Source organism: Ipomoea nil, unplaced genomic scaffold, assembly GCF_001879475.1.
Source record: "Ipomoea nil cultivar Tokyo-kokei standard unplaced genomic scaffold, Asagao_1.1 scaffold2845, whole genome shotgun sequence".
Taxonomy (NCBI): domain Eukaryota; kingdom Viridiplantae; phylum Streptophyta; class Magnoliopsida; order Solanales; family Convolvulaceae; genus Ipomoea; species Ipomoea nil.
The window spans coordinates 6,892,040-6,907,600 of record NW_017619273.1 but is presented as its reverse complement, the minus strand read 5'-3'; the positions used below and the strand labels follow the sequence as shown (position 1 = coordinate 6,907,600).

Below are 15,561 nucleotides of genomic sequence, written 5' to 3'. Positions count from 1 at the left end.
AGCATTTGTAGCACCATCACCTTCTATAGAGTTCTCATATGTGAAGGCCGGTTTAGTGGGTGTAGGTAAATGTTCCTCCTTTTTCATCAGCATCTCTAATACCTTGGACATGTATGGCCTATGTGATGGAATTTCTTGGGTACATAAGAGCCCTACATGAACCGCCCTCGACGCCTCACTTCTTACGCTATTCCCACAGTTATGCAGCATCAAATTTGGATCAAACAGTTCCTCCACTGCCCTCTGCTGGAAATGGAGCCAAACCTGTGGTTTTGAACAGTTATGAAAGGCCTAAGGTTTATTTACAACCAAATAACATAGTTTTTGGACTTACTATGTTAACTAAGCTGCCAGAGTCTTCAGGAGTTGTGCACTTGTTATTCTGTCTTCCGGCAACAATTTCCAGCAATAGTACTCCGAAACTGTAAACATCTGCCTTCTCTGTCAGCTGTCCACGAGCCACATACTCCGGAGCCATATACCCCCTTCGCATTTAACAACATAATCAGCCACTACATAGACACTCAAAGGTCATTTGAGAATTTGGTTGATAGTTGATAGCAATAGGTAATACTAACAATGTTCCGGCAATTGCAGTGCTTATATGGCTCTTGTCCGCTTGAAAAGATCTAGCTAATCCAAAATCAGCTATCTTGGCATGGAGCCTCGAGTCTAATAAGATATTACTGGCTTTTATATCCCTGTGAATAATGCGTTTCCTTGAGTTTCCGTGGAGGTAGATCAAGCCTTCTGCAATTCCTGTGATGATGTTGAATCTCATATTCCAGTTTAGCATTTTACCCTTTTCAGGATCTGCGAATTTTGATGTAAACAATTGAGATTGTAGTGTCAACAAATCCACAACAGCATGGCAAAAGAGATAGTATCAGTATGGTACGGGCTTAAAGGTACCTCCTATATAGTTAAAGCCTATTTAGGTCACCTCATAGCCTAACCAAAAAAAGAAAAAGAGATAGTCTAATACCGATGTAACATATAGCGACTAACCAAAAATGAAGTGATCAAGACTCTTATTTGGAAGCAACTCATATACAAGAAGGCTTTCGGGACCAGAGAAGCTGCACCCCAACAACTTGACAAGATTTTTGTGCTCGATACTGCTAATAATGTTGACTTCGTTGTAGAAGTCTTCTGCTCGTTTTGTGCTGTAGAACAACAGTTTTTTGACTGCAACCTCTCTACCATCTGGTAGAACACCCTGCATTGTAGATCAACTATAAGCTTAGATATGATCAGACACAAGTGAATAGAAGTAACTCTTGTTAAGTTGTGAATGGAGAGTATGAACTCGATCTAACCTTGTAAACTGAACCAAATCCACCTTGCCCGAGCTTGTTGGTTTCATCAAAAGACCCGGTGGCTTTCTCAAGTATGGAATACTTGAAGTTTAAGCTGCTATTACAAAGAATCTTGGCTAATTTTTGGGCATCATTTGGAGCTGGAAAGATTGAGATTAATATGTTTGGGTTAAAGTCGAAGTTATGTTGATTAGAGAAACTAAAAGTGTTTACCTTTTCTCTTCTCTATTCTTTTGCGCTTGATATAAACACCAATTACAGTCCAAATTATCACAAAACATACAACTGCAACTACAATCATTACTAATCTCCCTGTAACAGTCATAAGCACACAAGCTAAGTTCCAAGAAAACCAAACCTAATGCCTAAAGACCAGCCAGCAGGAAAAAGCCTACCTCTCGATAAGCCTCCATTAGTCCTATTTAAGTCTCCATTGGTCCTATTTAAGCCACCATTAGAGATAATAGGACCAAGAAAGTTGGTGTCCGAGTACCTGATGAAGCATCCAGTGTACAAACCACGACCCTCAGACAAAGGCAAGCATTGCAGCATGGACCTAGATGCATTCCCCAAACATTCTCTGCAATTATTATTATTCAAAGTTTTCCAACAATTAGCAACAACATAAACAGTCTCATTGTTCTTCCCAGAAACAGGCAACTCAACCTTTGCATATCCAGTATTTTTAGACGCATTTGAAGCCGCTCGCAACACTGCCCTCCTAACTGTCTCTCCAAACACAGAATCATTTCTAGTGATGTTCCCACAAACATGCCTGTCCTCTGGTCCTAATGCCTCTTTAAAGAAGGTGTGATTTTCGACTCGCATGAAACAACCGTCGAGATAAAGCCTTCCCCCATTGAAAGGATAGCACACAGGTAGTACAGAGCGAGCTTCAGCATAACACAAGTCACAATCATGTACAGAAAGATATCCATAGCATTGCGCTAATCCATAGACGACAGCACCCGATCCTATGCCATGTATAGCAACTCCCCACCCTTGATTTGTTATTTGCTTAGAAATGCCAGCAAACATACCAACTAAGTTTGGGACAAAAGTGGTGGTATTATGTTCCAGTTTGTGTCCACAAGTGAGTTGGATTACAGCAAAATCAGAGTGAGATAGATGCGGTAAAAGCATAAGAAGGCAGGCAACAAATGATGGGTTCAATTCCTTCATGTTTGATTCTCAGCCTGTTCTGATCTTCATTAAAGAAAATAATCAATCCTACTTGTAAGTCCTACCAAACTAATAACACACCAGATTCAATAGCATTAACTTTCAGGACATTAATATAATCAAATTATAACTAATGAAAATAAAAAACTAAAGCATCATTCAGGGTATTGACTAATTCAAGATTCATCACCTTGTTTTGACCATGGGTTTGCAGAAGCTTCTGTTGTGATCTGATGAAGGATATAGTGTATTGAATCAAGATCGGATCGAGGCTTAAGCTGGGGAGTGAATGAGTCAGACTGTCAGTGGAAATGGGGTTGCCTGATTTTTTTAATGACATTCATATCACGAGAGACCGTCAGCATGGTATATTTTTAATTTATTTTTTAAAAACGTACGTGTCATAATTACGATGGTATTCACGGTTCTTGGAGCCCCCACGGAAGAAATAAAATGTATGATATGTTTGTTTGATTTTATGTGAGGTTTGGTTGATGGTTTTGTTGGTATCGAGTCCATCATAAAATTGTGTATAGAAATATAGCACATGAGTAGGAAAATAATTATCTTATTGTCACGAGCGTGTGGCCCAATAAAATAAATACAAAGTCCAAGAGACGATAACAGGACTCAAATTCTAATATGTCAGTAGGAGGAAGACGACTAGACCACTTGACCAGATGAGTATCTGTGTCTCTGAGGTGTGTCATAACCAGACCGACCCCTCCCCTTTTATACTGTCACCCAGACTCCGGATGGCGTCCACGTGTACGTCATTTCTGAGAACCAACCTCCGCCAACCATGTGCCCCACATCGCCCAACCTCCAACCTTGACTACATGCATGCTGCCCACGTCACCAGACTTCCTGCTTGCCTCCATACCATGTAGCTAGCAGCCTAGCACCCCGCCATGCCACCATGCGACCAGCACCCCATAAGCCATGCGTCATGCGACTACATACCATCAGCTGTGCGACCACCTGTCATCCCTCCGTTTGCATCAGCACATCTTCATGTCCACGCCGTCCCTCCACCTGCATCAACACATCTTCACCACACTAGTCACGCGCATGTACGTCTTCAATACTGCCCCCCCCCCCCCCCCTTACGGCGGGGTGTCGTCGCCACACCACGGGGCACCGTACCCCAGGCCCGCCGAGGGTGGTGGCCGGTCGTGACGGGTTAGTAAATCTGCCCACCCATGAATGTAGTACTAAATATAAGAAGTAGCGTCTTGGTAAACAAGTAATGGAGTGGCCTAGTAGTTTGTGTTGTGCGTGGTAAGGAGGTCTGCGAGTTCGATTCGATACCATCTCCCTTTACTATTTTACTCCAAGCTCCAAGCCATGACTTTTTGGATCACCATGCCTTTATAGCCCAACAACATTTGAACCAACCTCTTTCATTCACCACTCCATTTGAGTCCAGACTTTCTCAATAAAATAGGTCACGGGGTCCCTTGGCCCCATCAGCTTCAAACAATAAAAATAAGTAAAATGTAATATGAATACTATTTTACTCTCTGGTTCTTAAGGTGAATAAAAATGAAATTCTACGATGAATTATATTATTGTGTTTGGTTAAATTGGGAGTTTTGTTTTGTTTGATTTTTTCGCACTTGTCAGAATAAGAGGTCAACACTCAACAGTGGTTTGAGATTGCAAGCTTAAGCAAAATGTCGATTTCAGCCCTACTAAAAATTGAGTATTTTTCCTCCGGTGAGATTTTGATGAAAAATTGGCCGGAATGACCATTTTTGCAAAAAAACAAAAAACAAAAAAAAAAAACAAAAAACAATAGTCGTGGACTAAGATTGCAAGGTTTGAAAGTCGCGAATCAATCTTGATAGTGTCACTATAGTTGTGGGACCAACAGTGCAAAAAACTTAATGATGTAATATTACAACACCAACACTGACACCAATACCAACAACTAGCACCATCACCATCACCACCACCACCACACCACCAACACCAACATCAACAAATACTACCACCATCACCACATACTATTATTATTGTTGTTGTTGTTGTTATAACAAATAATATGTTTATTTTCAGGAAAATGAACCAAATAGAAATTAAAAATTCTTAACTTTCAACCAAACAAAAAAAAATTAGTTTTCAGAGACATTCATCCAAACACCAGAAAATTAAAATATTTTTTAAAAAATGAGTCATTTTTTGAAAATTATTTTATTAAAAAAATATTTTCCAAGTTTTCAAATGGTCCTTAGTTCAAACACATCATGACAAAACATGCATCTCAAATCAAAATCTCAATAAACTTAAAAATAAATAATATACAATTTACAAACATACAAAAACCTATATATGACATTAAATGTCATGAACCACACCCCCGCCCTCCCCCCAAAAAAATGAGTTGGCCTGGTCAAATTGCTCAAAATATATAATTATATTTGAAGTAAAAAAGAAATCCAAACAACCAAAAAGATATATATATATATATATATATATATATATATATATATATATATATATATATATCAATTATTTATTCATCAAATTACTATCTAAAATTATATATAAATAAATTATATTCATAATCAAACTCGACAAGTGCAGTAGTTATATTAAAAGATAGAGATATATCTTTTAAAAGTTGTCTTAAACTTACACAACTTGTAAATTATGTCTTGATAAATTAGCAGAAGAGTCCAATGATAGATTTACTAGTGTAGCGTTTGAAAAACTCAAATAAAAAAAGTAAATAAAAAAATGTTAATATGGGATCTCTAGAATGCAATCCTTAGATAGCACGTAAATAATGTATTTTGGGAGTCTTTCTATTCGTCAGCCATTGTATTATACAATGGTAAATACAATTAAAGACAAGACAAAAGCAAACTTAATAAGTGTACCATGCATTTAAACACAAATTAAAACAACTTAATTAGGTAAAATAATGATCTTCCGACAAGGAACGAAACATCAATCATTTAACAGTTGTGAACATCGTTAGCCTTCACAAATCACACTCCCTTTTCATTGTCCAATTCTAGCTACTACATGCAGTCATAACAACATTAACTCCCCACAGGAATCTACTACCATACTAGGAACATAAAATGGGTGAAAATGTCGTGAAAACCGATGCATCTTTGCCTTTTGAACAAGACACCATTCAATACTTTTCCAGAATTAGATATTTGATCCCTTCAGTCCAAGGGTGCATGCCTTAAATCACTTGTTTTTTAGAAACCATCCTCTTCTCTGTGGACCTGAAACTTGTTTGCAACAGCTAGCAGGAAGCTTTAGTCATTAGTAGCATAAATGGTTAGAAATTTGCAGGTGGAACAGCAAGCTCTACCTGCCTATTTAATTGTATAACCTTTGTGGCCTTTTAATAAATTTAGATCATGTGGGCATGCAGACTTGATGAACTTACATCCTGTATATAGTTTGTTAATTATTTTATTTTTCTTGCCTTTAGTATGCATGCATGGAAATGATTATCTTCAAATTTATTGCGGTTGTGCCAATAAAATAATTAATCAATTCAAATGATTGGTCGGAAGGTGAAAGACCAAGTCCAGCAATTTGTGGCTATATATAAGTCAAGTCCAACACCCTAACCCATATATATGTATATATTTACCAGGGCTATATATGGGGCAAATTATTTTGTGGACCACGGTCCAAAACATCGTCGCGTATATTATGAGTAAAAAAAATGTACATTATGTGTTAGGGCGTATATATATAACTATTGTATATATGTGGTTGGGGTGGAGGGGGCAGCTGCCCCTACTGTGGGTCTGTCCATGAGTAGCAGCAAATTGTAATTTGATAATATAGGGTCAATTTTTAAAAATGAGGAAGAATTGGCCTGGTGATAGATAATAAAGAGGATTTAGTATATAAAGGATTTAATCTACAACTAGGATGAATTTAAGAAATCCTAACTCATATATAAATGTACTATATGCAGTACGTACTGATGCAAGCTAAGAGAAGCAACTAAGCAAGTGTGGCTAAGTAATTAATGGAGTCATATATTCCCTAGTACTTTAATTTGTCCTATAATAATAATCAATCATCAATTCACATGAAACCTAATTATGTATGGTTTAAACTTTCATTTTTCTTTATTTCACCATTATTATATCATTGAAGACTTATTACTTAAGTTTTCGAACTCTAAACTTAATGATAAATTATTATTTTTGTTCTGATGATTATTGGAGAAGGTAAATGCGAAATATGTGACTCAATTGACTAGGTGGTTTCCAAATATAATGCTCGTACACTAGTATCTATTACAATGCTAAATTCACACCTTATTTTTTAAGTCCTTAGATATAATTAATTTAAGAGTTAATTTTATTTTTGTCTTAGATTTATAGGTAACATTCCACTTTTAGTCATTTTTTTCTCAAAACATTTCTTGTTGGCCCTAGTATTATAGTGTCATGACCATTTTTTTGTCCACCGTCAACAACACGGTTCAATCTATTCAGTTTTAAGTGTTAATTCACTTTTTTGTCATAAATTTATGTGTCATTCCACTATTGCGGTCTGCGGAGGCTCAAGTTGCAAAGGCGCTGCTATGGAGGCAAGGATTGCCATGAATTAGAGATTTTTTTGAAAAAATAAATATAAAAATATAGCGAGTTAGCCTACTTTGTATAAAAAGAATTAAAGACTAGAATGCCCTCGTATTTAACGTCATTTAAACAAGTTTGTTGATGGATGACTAAAAATGATCATGCCATAATAATACTATAACCAACATAGGTTGTTCTGAAAAGAAAAAAAAAAAAGACTAAAAAAAAATTGCACATATATATCTAGGACAAAAAATTAACTCTGACTAGAAAATTTATTACCTGCTCCATAACTCCCGTGGTACATGGATTGCACATTTATCTCTACGCTTTCATGGTGTTGACTTGTTTGAGATGGGGCCACTTCAAATTTTTTTCAACATACATGCAACAAACAATTTAGACATTTAAGTGCAGTTGTTATTGATGGTGGTGTTGTTATAATACATGAGGAACTTTAAATTTATCATAATATGTTCTATATTACCTCCATCCATTTAATTGTCCTGCTTTTTTTTTAGTTTATCCAAAATAATATCTACTTCCCAAAATTAAATACTATGGAATACAAATTTTATACTTTTTAATTTACCATTTGAAAATAAAATTATATCTTATTTATTTTCTTAAAAATTAAACAAAATATCACTATATCTCTTATGAAATGAGCGGAATTGAGTAAATATATTCTAGCTCAACTTAAAGAGTTAATTCTATTAATGATCTTTTGATTATTGACTTTTTTTTTTCAAATTTAATCCTTGACTATTTGAATCCTAATGAGCCAGTGATGCACTCAATGCATAACACATGCATATCATCATTGGTTTATTGGTTTGAAAACAACTTTTCAAAGGGATGATTATATGTGTTTTAAGGCATGACATTTTGATTGGTTTTCTCTTCCTATTCACAATTGTGATGGCAAGTTAAACGATTTTGTATGTGAATTACTAATAAATTTTAATGTAGTCGGGTATTGTATCAATGTGAGTACTTAATGATTGAAATAAATCGTTATTTCAATTGCTGATTAATTACTTGTGTATTTTCAAATATTCAATTGCTTAGATAGTAGCTCAGTTAGTTATATATATTTTTAAATAAAGACTTAGCTTATTGTACGTATAAGTAGATAAAATCAATGTACAGCTGAAAATTCAGGATAAGAAATTATTACAAGGTGAAATAATTTCTAAATTTCAAATTGTCAAGGTGGTACTTCAATCAAACCAAATAGATGATCAAACACAACTATAGATCATCTAAACAACAAACTTAAGCTTTTCACAACAATGACTAGCTATCTCCGCAAGACACCGAATCAAGAACTCAAAGTGAGATTCGTTGTATTTCTGCCTAATTATGGCTAGATAGGATAAATGTTTCGTAGCTTTCTTTCCTCGCATTGGGTTGTGAACTTGACTACTAGGTTGTAAAAGAAATTGATTAATCCCTTGAGTAACCTCGTGAACCAATGTTGAGCTAATCTGTCTAGCTAGGGTTGATAAGAAGGCTCTACATATGACTGGCTTCATGGATATATATATCCCATTAACATCATGGTCGTCTGGTAAGCCATGACATGCTTTTGTGGGTCCCCTCTCCCTCCAAACTGCTTCACGCTTGGGGTCTTGAAGTTCACGAAATGGATTCTTCCATAATTCGCTTTGTGAAAGGGGTGTACATGATCGTGAGTTCGTGACCTTGCATATTGCAATTATCGTCTTCTCCTTCCCATCATACTAACTCTTCAATCCTTTTATTTACTTTGTCAACCCACTCCCCTGGGACAAATACTCGGGCCTCCCTTCGCTTGTTAGCAACCCATGGGCCTTCGAAGTCTAGGACCCGATCGGTACTCTCATCTATTGCCTCGCCAAGGGCAAGCTTTGGTTTTTCCCTAATAGGCCCCTTTCATTTGTCTTCACCTACAGCCTGGGTCGGGGCCCCTTGCCCTAAGGTCCCAACCTTTCCGTCGTCAACGTCCTCCCACCATGAGGTGTGATATGCGAGTGGGAAGTGGGGTTGCTTGGGCTTTTGGGCCAGCGGTTGCATGCTGCACCTAGTCAGGTTGCGGCCCCATTGTTCTTGGGCGCGCTACCCACTTTCCAATAATGTTTTCTAACTCTTGGGCCAACGGTGGGACATTAGGCCCTTCTCTTAGGGGTCTCGGGTTAGTTCTTGCTGCCAGAGCGTCCTCTTCGACCACCAAGGTACTGGTCGGACCCCTAGTTTTTCCTAGTCGAGAAACGGGCCTTTGGGAACATGATTTTCTCCCTTCTCGACGAGTGAGGTGTTCCTGCAGGTCTTGGGATGGATTGTGTGTTTCCTAACCCGTCCATTTCATTACAATTCAGGACTAATTTTGAGAAAATTTGTGTGAAGTCGGGTAAGTTTTAGGAACACGGACTTTTCCTAGCAATCTCCACAGAGAGACGCACTACTACAAAACACACTTACCACGGCGGTTATTTTTATAAATACACGGCGGTTCTTGAAGTGCCGTGTAAGTGACCGCCTTTGTAAATAAAAACTTTCTACGGCGGTTATTTGAACTGCCGTGTATACTTCTAAAACACGGCGGTTGCTAACCGCCGTCTAATCTCACGATGTATGTCGTGTAATCTCAACAATTATATGTATAGACGACGCTTTTCTTGAGGAACCGCCGTCTATTCATATGTATAGACAGCGGTACAATATAAGAACCGCCGTCTATTCATATGAATAGACGGCGGTTCAATGTAAAAACCGCCGTCAATACATATGAATAGACGGCGGTTCAATGTAAGAACCGCCGTCTATGCATATGTATAGACGGCGGTTGTCTTGAGGAACCGTCGTCTATACATATAATTTTCACCTTAAAAGAAAATAAAATAAAATTACATTATATATTCAATGGCTCCTGGGGTCGCTTGGTTCATCAGGGCCCCAAGCCCAAGGTGCAGTGTAAGGCCAAGGATCCCCACGCTTGGGGCCCCAAGCCCAAGGATCATTGTTATGAGGGTTCAGGGAACTTAGGGCCCCAAGCCCAAGGTGCAGTGTAAGGCCAGGATCATTATTATGAGGGTTCAGGGAACTTAGGGCCCCAAGCCCAAGGTGCAGTGTAAGGCCAAGGATCATTTTTATCAACAATAATCCAACCCACGCTTGGGGTGGGAATCGATCCTTGGCCTGCCTTTTTGAAGGTCCATACCGGATACCATCAGACCACAAGGGAGATGGTTAATTACGCTATGTAGGAACATAATATACGTGCACATGTATATAATTAGAAAATACTAGGTTTTCTTGGATTAAGAAACTATTAAGCTTAATGAATAATATTGATTTAGGAAAATTTAATAAAATTAGTCGTATGCACATACGGTCCTCGTACAATGCCTAAAAAAATATGGAGTATCACACCTTTACACGGCGACCGCCGTCTATTAAGTGACGTAAATATATATTAGAAGGCGGTTATTTAAGAATCGCTGTTTATTAAGTGACGTAAATATATATTAGAAGGCGGTTATTTAAAACCGTCGTCTATTAAGTGACGTAAATATATATTAGAAGGCGGTTATTTACAACCGCCGTCTATTAAGTGACGTAAATATAAATTAGATAGCGGTTATTTAAGAACCGCCGTCTATTAAGTGATGTAAATATATATTAGAAGGCGGTTATTTAAGAACCGTCGTCTATTAAGTGGCGTAAATATATATTAGAAGGCAGTTATTTAAAATCGTCGTCTATTAAGTGACGTAAATATATATTAGAAGGTTGTTATTTACAACCGCCGTCTATTAAGTGACGTAAATATAAATTAGACGGCGGTTATTTAAGAACCGCCGTCTATTAATTGACGTAAATATATATTAGACCGCGGTTATTTAAAACCGCCGTCTATTAAGTGGCGTAAATATATATTAAAAGGCGGTTATTTAAAACCGCCGTCTATTAAGTGACGTAAATATATATTAGAAGGCGGTTATTTACAACCGCCGTCTATTAAGTGACGTAAATATATATTAGACGGCGGTTATTTAAGAACCGCCGTCTATTAATTGACGTAAATATATATTAGACGGCGGTTATTTAAAACCGCCGTCTATTAAGTGACGTAAATATATATTAGAAGGCGGTTATTTAAAACCGCCGTCTATTAAGTGACGTAAATATATATTAGAAGGCGATTATTTAACAACCGCCGTCTATTAAGTGACGCCGTATATAATACACGGCGGTTATTTAAAGACAGTCGTCTATTAAGTGTCGTAGTATATAATAGAAGGCGGTTATTTAAAGACCGCCGTCTATTATGTGCCGTAGTATATAATAGAAGGTGGTTATTTAGAAAACCGACGTCTATTATGTGTCGTAGTATAACAAAATATAATAGAAGGCGGTTATTTAAAAAACTGCCTTCTATTAAGCGACGTAGTATATCATTTCTGTAATAGTGACGGTACCAATGATGATTTTTACGGGATCGGATCCATTAGTAAACTAGATAAAAAAATATATAAATCGAATGAGTAAAAATAACAATTGTAATAAAACACAAGTCAATAACTAGCTTGGTTGGAGTGAGTGGCTATGCACTCTTGTACCTTGAGGGGTTGAGAGTTCGAACCATCTCTTGTATGGAAAAATCAATCTATCGGTTGATAGAGCCTATATATATATATATATATGTGGTCTACTACATACTATAACAGATAACTCATCTCCTCTCAGTATTGCTCTCCCTTTTACCCTACATTTCAGCAATGAACCCTCTCTTCAATCTCCAAGACCAGCTGTGCTATGTAAAATGTGGCCACTGCACCACCATTTTACTTGTAATAATAATTCTCAATACACACATAAACTTAATAATGTCTTCCCTTGTGTTACGTTGTGAGTGATGCATATATATATTCTCTGATCTGATGGAATACAATATATATGCAGGTGAGCGTGCCCCGGAGCAGCCTGTGCACGGTGGTGACGGTCAGATGCGGCCACTGCACCGCCATTCTTTCCGTCAACATGATGGTCAGAACTTCACTTGTCCCTTTCCACCTCTTGGCTGCTTCCCTCGATCATCATCATCATCAGGTAATTAATTAATTAATCACTTCATAATCTACATCAGCTACAACAGCATTATCGTACTTCAAGTCATAATGTTTCTGCACTGATGCAAAAACCAAAGCAGTGGAAACAAGAAGGAGAAGAAGAAGAAGAAGAAGAGCAAGAAGGGGATTCCAATAATAACCCAAAACCCTGGGAGAAAAACAGCCCCTTCTTGGAGGAAGAAGACAATAATGATGATTCCCCAGTTACCCAAACTGCCGTCACTAAACGTATATATAGTATTCATTGTTTTCACACAAATTTAATTATATTAAACATGAAATTCAGGAACATTATTTTAACTGTTCATTCATTCTTGCAGCTCCTGAGAAGAGACAACGAGCTCCCTCAGCTTACAACTGCTTCATCAAGTAAGCATCTAATTAATCATTTCTTTAATTATTTTTTTCTGCAATTTTTTATTTTACTTTTAATTTTTTATCTGCATTATCAGAGAAGAGATCAAGAGACTGAAGGCTTCGAATCCTTGCATGAGCCACAAGCAGGCCTTCAGCGCTGCGTCCAAAAACGTAAGTTATCTAATCCCAGAAGCATAATTTTTTTTATAAATAAAAATCTAAGAATATAATAATGATATGAATTTGAAATAAAATTTGAAGTGGGCCCATCTGAGACCAAGTCAACACCATGAAAGCGAAGGAGGAAGCTATGATCAAGAAGAGATAAATGTGCAGTCCATGTACTCGGGGACTGAGCAGGTAAGTCTTCAGTTCTATAATGGTGAAATATAATTAGGTTTTGTGGGAATTAATGATTGATTGATTATTATTATAGGACAAATTAAAGTACTACCTACGTACGGTATATATATGATGAGCAACACTACACATAGTTTCACTTTTTACTTATTTTTTTTTACTTATGATAACATACTTTAATTTGATTAATCCATACCAAAAAAATGTGGGCCACGATTTTGCTGATTTCTTTATTTTATGTTTCTCCAATAAAATCTAAAAAAAATATGGGTGGAGTTTTACTATGTTGAAGTACACTTAACATCATCACTAGTACTTAGTACATACATATATAGGTTTAAACTCTAAACCTAGAACCCGTGACCCCTTTAATTTATCGTGGAGATTGTGAGATGAGGTATATTAAAGGATGTGCCTCTATAACGTAGGGTCTGAGTGCTCACTTTTCGTCTCAAGGTTGAGATCCTCCCCCATTTAAGACTCAAACCCAAGTATTTGCTAGGTCAGATATGCTACACTTAACTTTTCGACTACTGAGCTATGCCCCGAGGCCTTATTACATACATATACATTAGTGAGTGTTTAATTAAGTTTGTATTAGATATTGTTCCATCATACGCAATATAAACTTACAAATTTTACAATTCACTTTGAGATGATACTGGGTACAAGAGTTAAGGTGTTGACCAGTACTTTAGAAATTAGCAATTTGTATATATAGTATGTGAAGTTATTAAATGGAATTGAATCAAAGTATACATCAACTCTGCATGTCCACATGGTGTAAATTTATTGAATGGCCACAAAGGATATAGAAACAAATAGGCAGAGGTGGCTGGAACACCTGCAAATTTCTACCCATTTATTCTATTGATGAGTAAATTAAATTAAGTTAAGCTGATGCATAGCCTTCTTCTTGTTGTTGCAATCAAGTTTCAGGTCCACAGAGAATAGGATGGTTTCTACAAAAGATGTGCTTTAAGGCACGCACCCTTGGAGTGAAAGGATCAAATCTCTCATTCTGGAAAAAGTAGTATTGAATGGTGTCTTATGCAATTAAACACACATTGGTTTTCGCAAAATTTTAAGCCATTTTATGTTACCTAGTATGGTAGTAGATTCCTAAGGGGAGTTTAATGTTGTTATGACTGCATGTAGTAGCTAGAATTGGAGAATGTGAAAGCTGCCAATGTTCACTACTTCTGTTTAATGATTGATGTTCCTTGTCGGAGTATCATTATTTTAACTAATTAAGCTTAGTATATGCTAATTAAGCTGCTTTTTTTTTTTTTTGTTGCAATAGTACAATTATCTATTAAGTCTACTTGTCTTTAATTGTACTTGGACCTTCCATTTCTTCTCATATGATCATATTTCTTTGGCATATATACAGTCATCCAAATTCCACATTGAATTCAAAATAAAGATCAGACTTAATCCCAGCTGAGGTACCTCGTCTTTGATAGCATTTTCAAGTTTAGTCTAAGATAATTATTTTTGTTTAACACTTCAGACTATCATATTTTGGATACTTTTGATCCTTTGGATAATTTTTTCGGTGAAATCCTATTTTAAGAAAGAGTATTTTTCGATGGCGAAGAAGATGCTTCTTTCTTCCTCCCCCTCCTCCTTTTCTACTCTACAACTATAGTACATTATTCATAAAATCATGGACTAAAACAATAGCGGTCAAACTGAAATCGATCGGGTGACGACATATTGAGCTTTTCAAATGCGTTGCAAAATGATTCCCCTCGCATTTGAAAGTCTTCACGTACCCAGTATCGTTATTGACGAATATATGAATGAAAACTTGGGATCAGAGTGAAGGAGATAATATCTTTTAAAAGTTCTCAAACTTATACAACAATTTTGTATATTATAAATTAGTGGGCATCTTTTAATTAAATTATTGCATAGATATGATGCAATTAAAGTATATCATGATAGCTAAGACTTTGTGGTCTAATGACACCAATGCTGAACTTTCAAATGGGAGGTCTCCAGACTATCATATTTTAGACACTTTTGATTTCCGATAACTTTTTCAAGTGAAACCCTGTTTTAGACAAGGGCATTTTCGTGTATTCATTTTTTTCTAGTTTTATGCGCTAGTTTGTTTTCCCGTCTCTTCGTGGATTGCATTATCTCATTCACTCGACTCTTGTCTTTGGTCCTGTTTAGTAAATGGTTGTTAGCTATCAGCTGATTGGGTTAATTAGATGGTATAACTAGTTGATAACATTAGCTGATTGTAGAAATGTGTTTGGTAAATTAGTTGTTAGCTGATAGCTGTTTGGTATAATTTCTTTTCTTAAAAAGCTAATTGAAAAAGTTACTTTAAGTAGCTTTTTGAATTTTAGCATTTTGCATTGGAGTACAAAAAGCTAATTAACCAAACATTTATATTGATTTTTAAACCAAGTCAAACAACTAATAGTGGTCAAATAAGCCAGCTTTTTGAATTTTAGCATTTTAAAGTACAAAAAGCTAATTAACCAAACATTTATATTGATTTTTAAACCAAGTACAATCAAACAATTAATAATGATCAAATAAGCCAAAATTAGCCCCCTTTTTTTTCCAAACCAGCTCAATGAAGGGATGAAGTACTAGTCTTTCCATACGAAAGATGATTTGAACTCCCGACATCTCTTT

At 36.4% G+C, this 15,561-nt stretch overlaps 2 protein-coding genes across 2 annotated transcripts; one reads left to right on the top strand and one right to left on the bottom strand.

Moving 5' to 3' along the window:
• Positions 1–505: 505 nt before the first annotated feature.
• LOC109159908 (cysteine-rich receptor-like protein kinase 2) lies at positions 506–2,783 on the bottom strand. The gene is made up of 6 exons (XM_019308017.1): positions 2,692–2,783; positions 1,715–2,520; positions 1,533–1,631; positions 1,320–1,459; positions 1,009–1,219; positions 506–813 (listed from the first exon to the last, which is right to left on the bottom strand). The coding sequence occupies exons 2-6, from the start codon at positions 2,499–2,501 to the stop codon at positions 506–508; spliced, it is 1,545 nt and encodes a 514-aa protein (XP_019163562.1). The 5' UTR covers positions 2,502–2,520; positions 2,692–2,783.
• A 9,052-nt stretch (positions 2,784–11,835) lies between these two features.
• LOC109159907 (axial regulator YABBY 4) lies at positions 11,836–14,350 on the top strand. Its single transcript, XM_019308016.1, has 7 exons — positions 11,836–11,907; positions 12,020–12,166; positions 12,267–12,414; positions 12,507–12,555; positions 12,639–12,714; positions 12,805–12,903; positions 14,297–14,350. The coding sequence occupies exons 1-7, from the start codon at positions 11,836–11,838 to the stop codon at positions 14,348–14,350; spliced, it is 645 nt and encodes a 214-aa protein (XP_019163561.1).
• Positions 14,351–15,561: the final 1,211 nt, after the last annotated feature.

Bases quoted from the DNA above. Each gene is read 5' to 3' on its own strand.
- LOC109159908 (XM_019308017.1), bottom strand. From the start codon at position 2,501: ATGAAGGAATTGAACCCATCATTTGTTGCCTGCCTTCTTATGCTTTTA. The intron at 1,460-1,532 runs GTAAACACTTTT...CAATCTTTCCAG, and splicing joins AAGAATAGAGAAGAGAAAAG to CTCCAAATGATGCCCAAAAA. The intron at 1,220-1,319 runs GTTAGATCGAGT...TCTACAATGCAG, and splicing joins GATTTGGTTCAGTTTACAAG to GGTGTTCTACCAGATGGTAG.
- LOC109159907 (XM_019308016.1), top strand. From the start codon at position 11,836: ATGAACCCTCTCTTCAATCTCCAAGACCAGCTGTGCTATGTAAAATGT. The intron at 12,415-12,506 runs GTATATATAGTA...TCATTCTTGCAG, and splicing joins CCAAACTGCCGTCACTAAAC to CTCCTGAGAAGAGACAACGA. The intron at 12,904-14,296 runs GTAAGTCTTCAG...GCATATATACAG, and splicing joins TGTACTCGGGGACTGAGCAG to TCATCCAAATTCCACATTGA.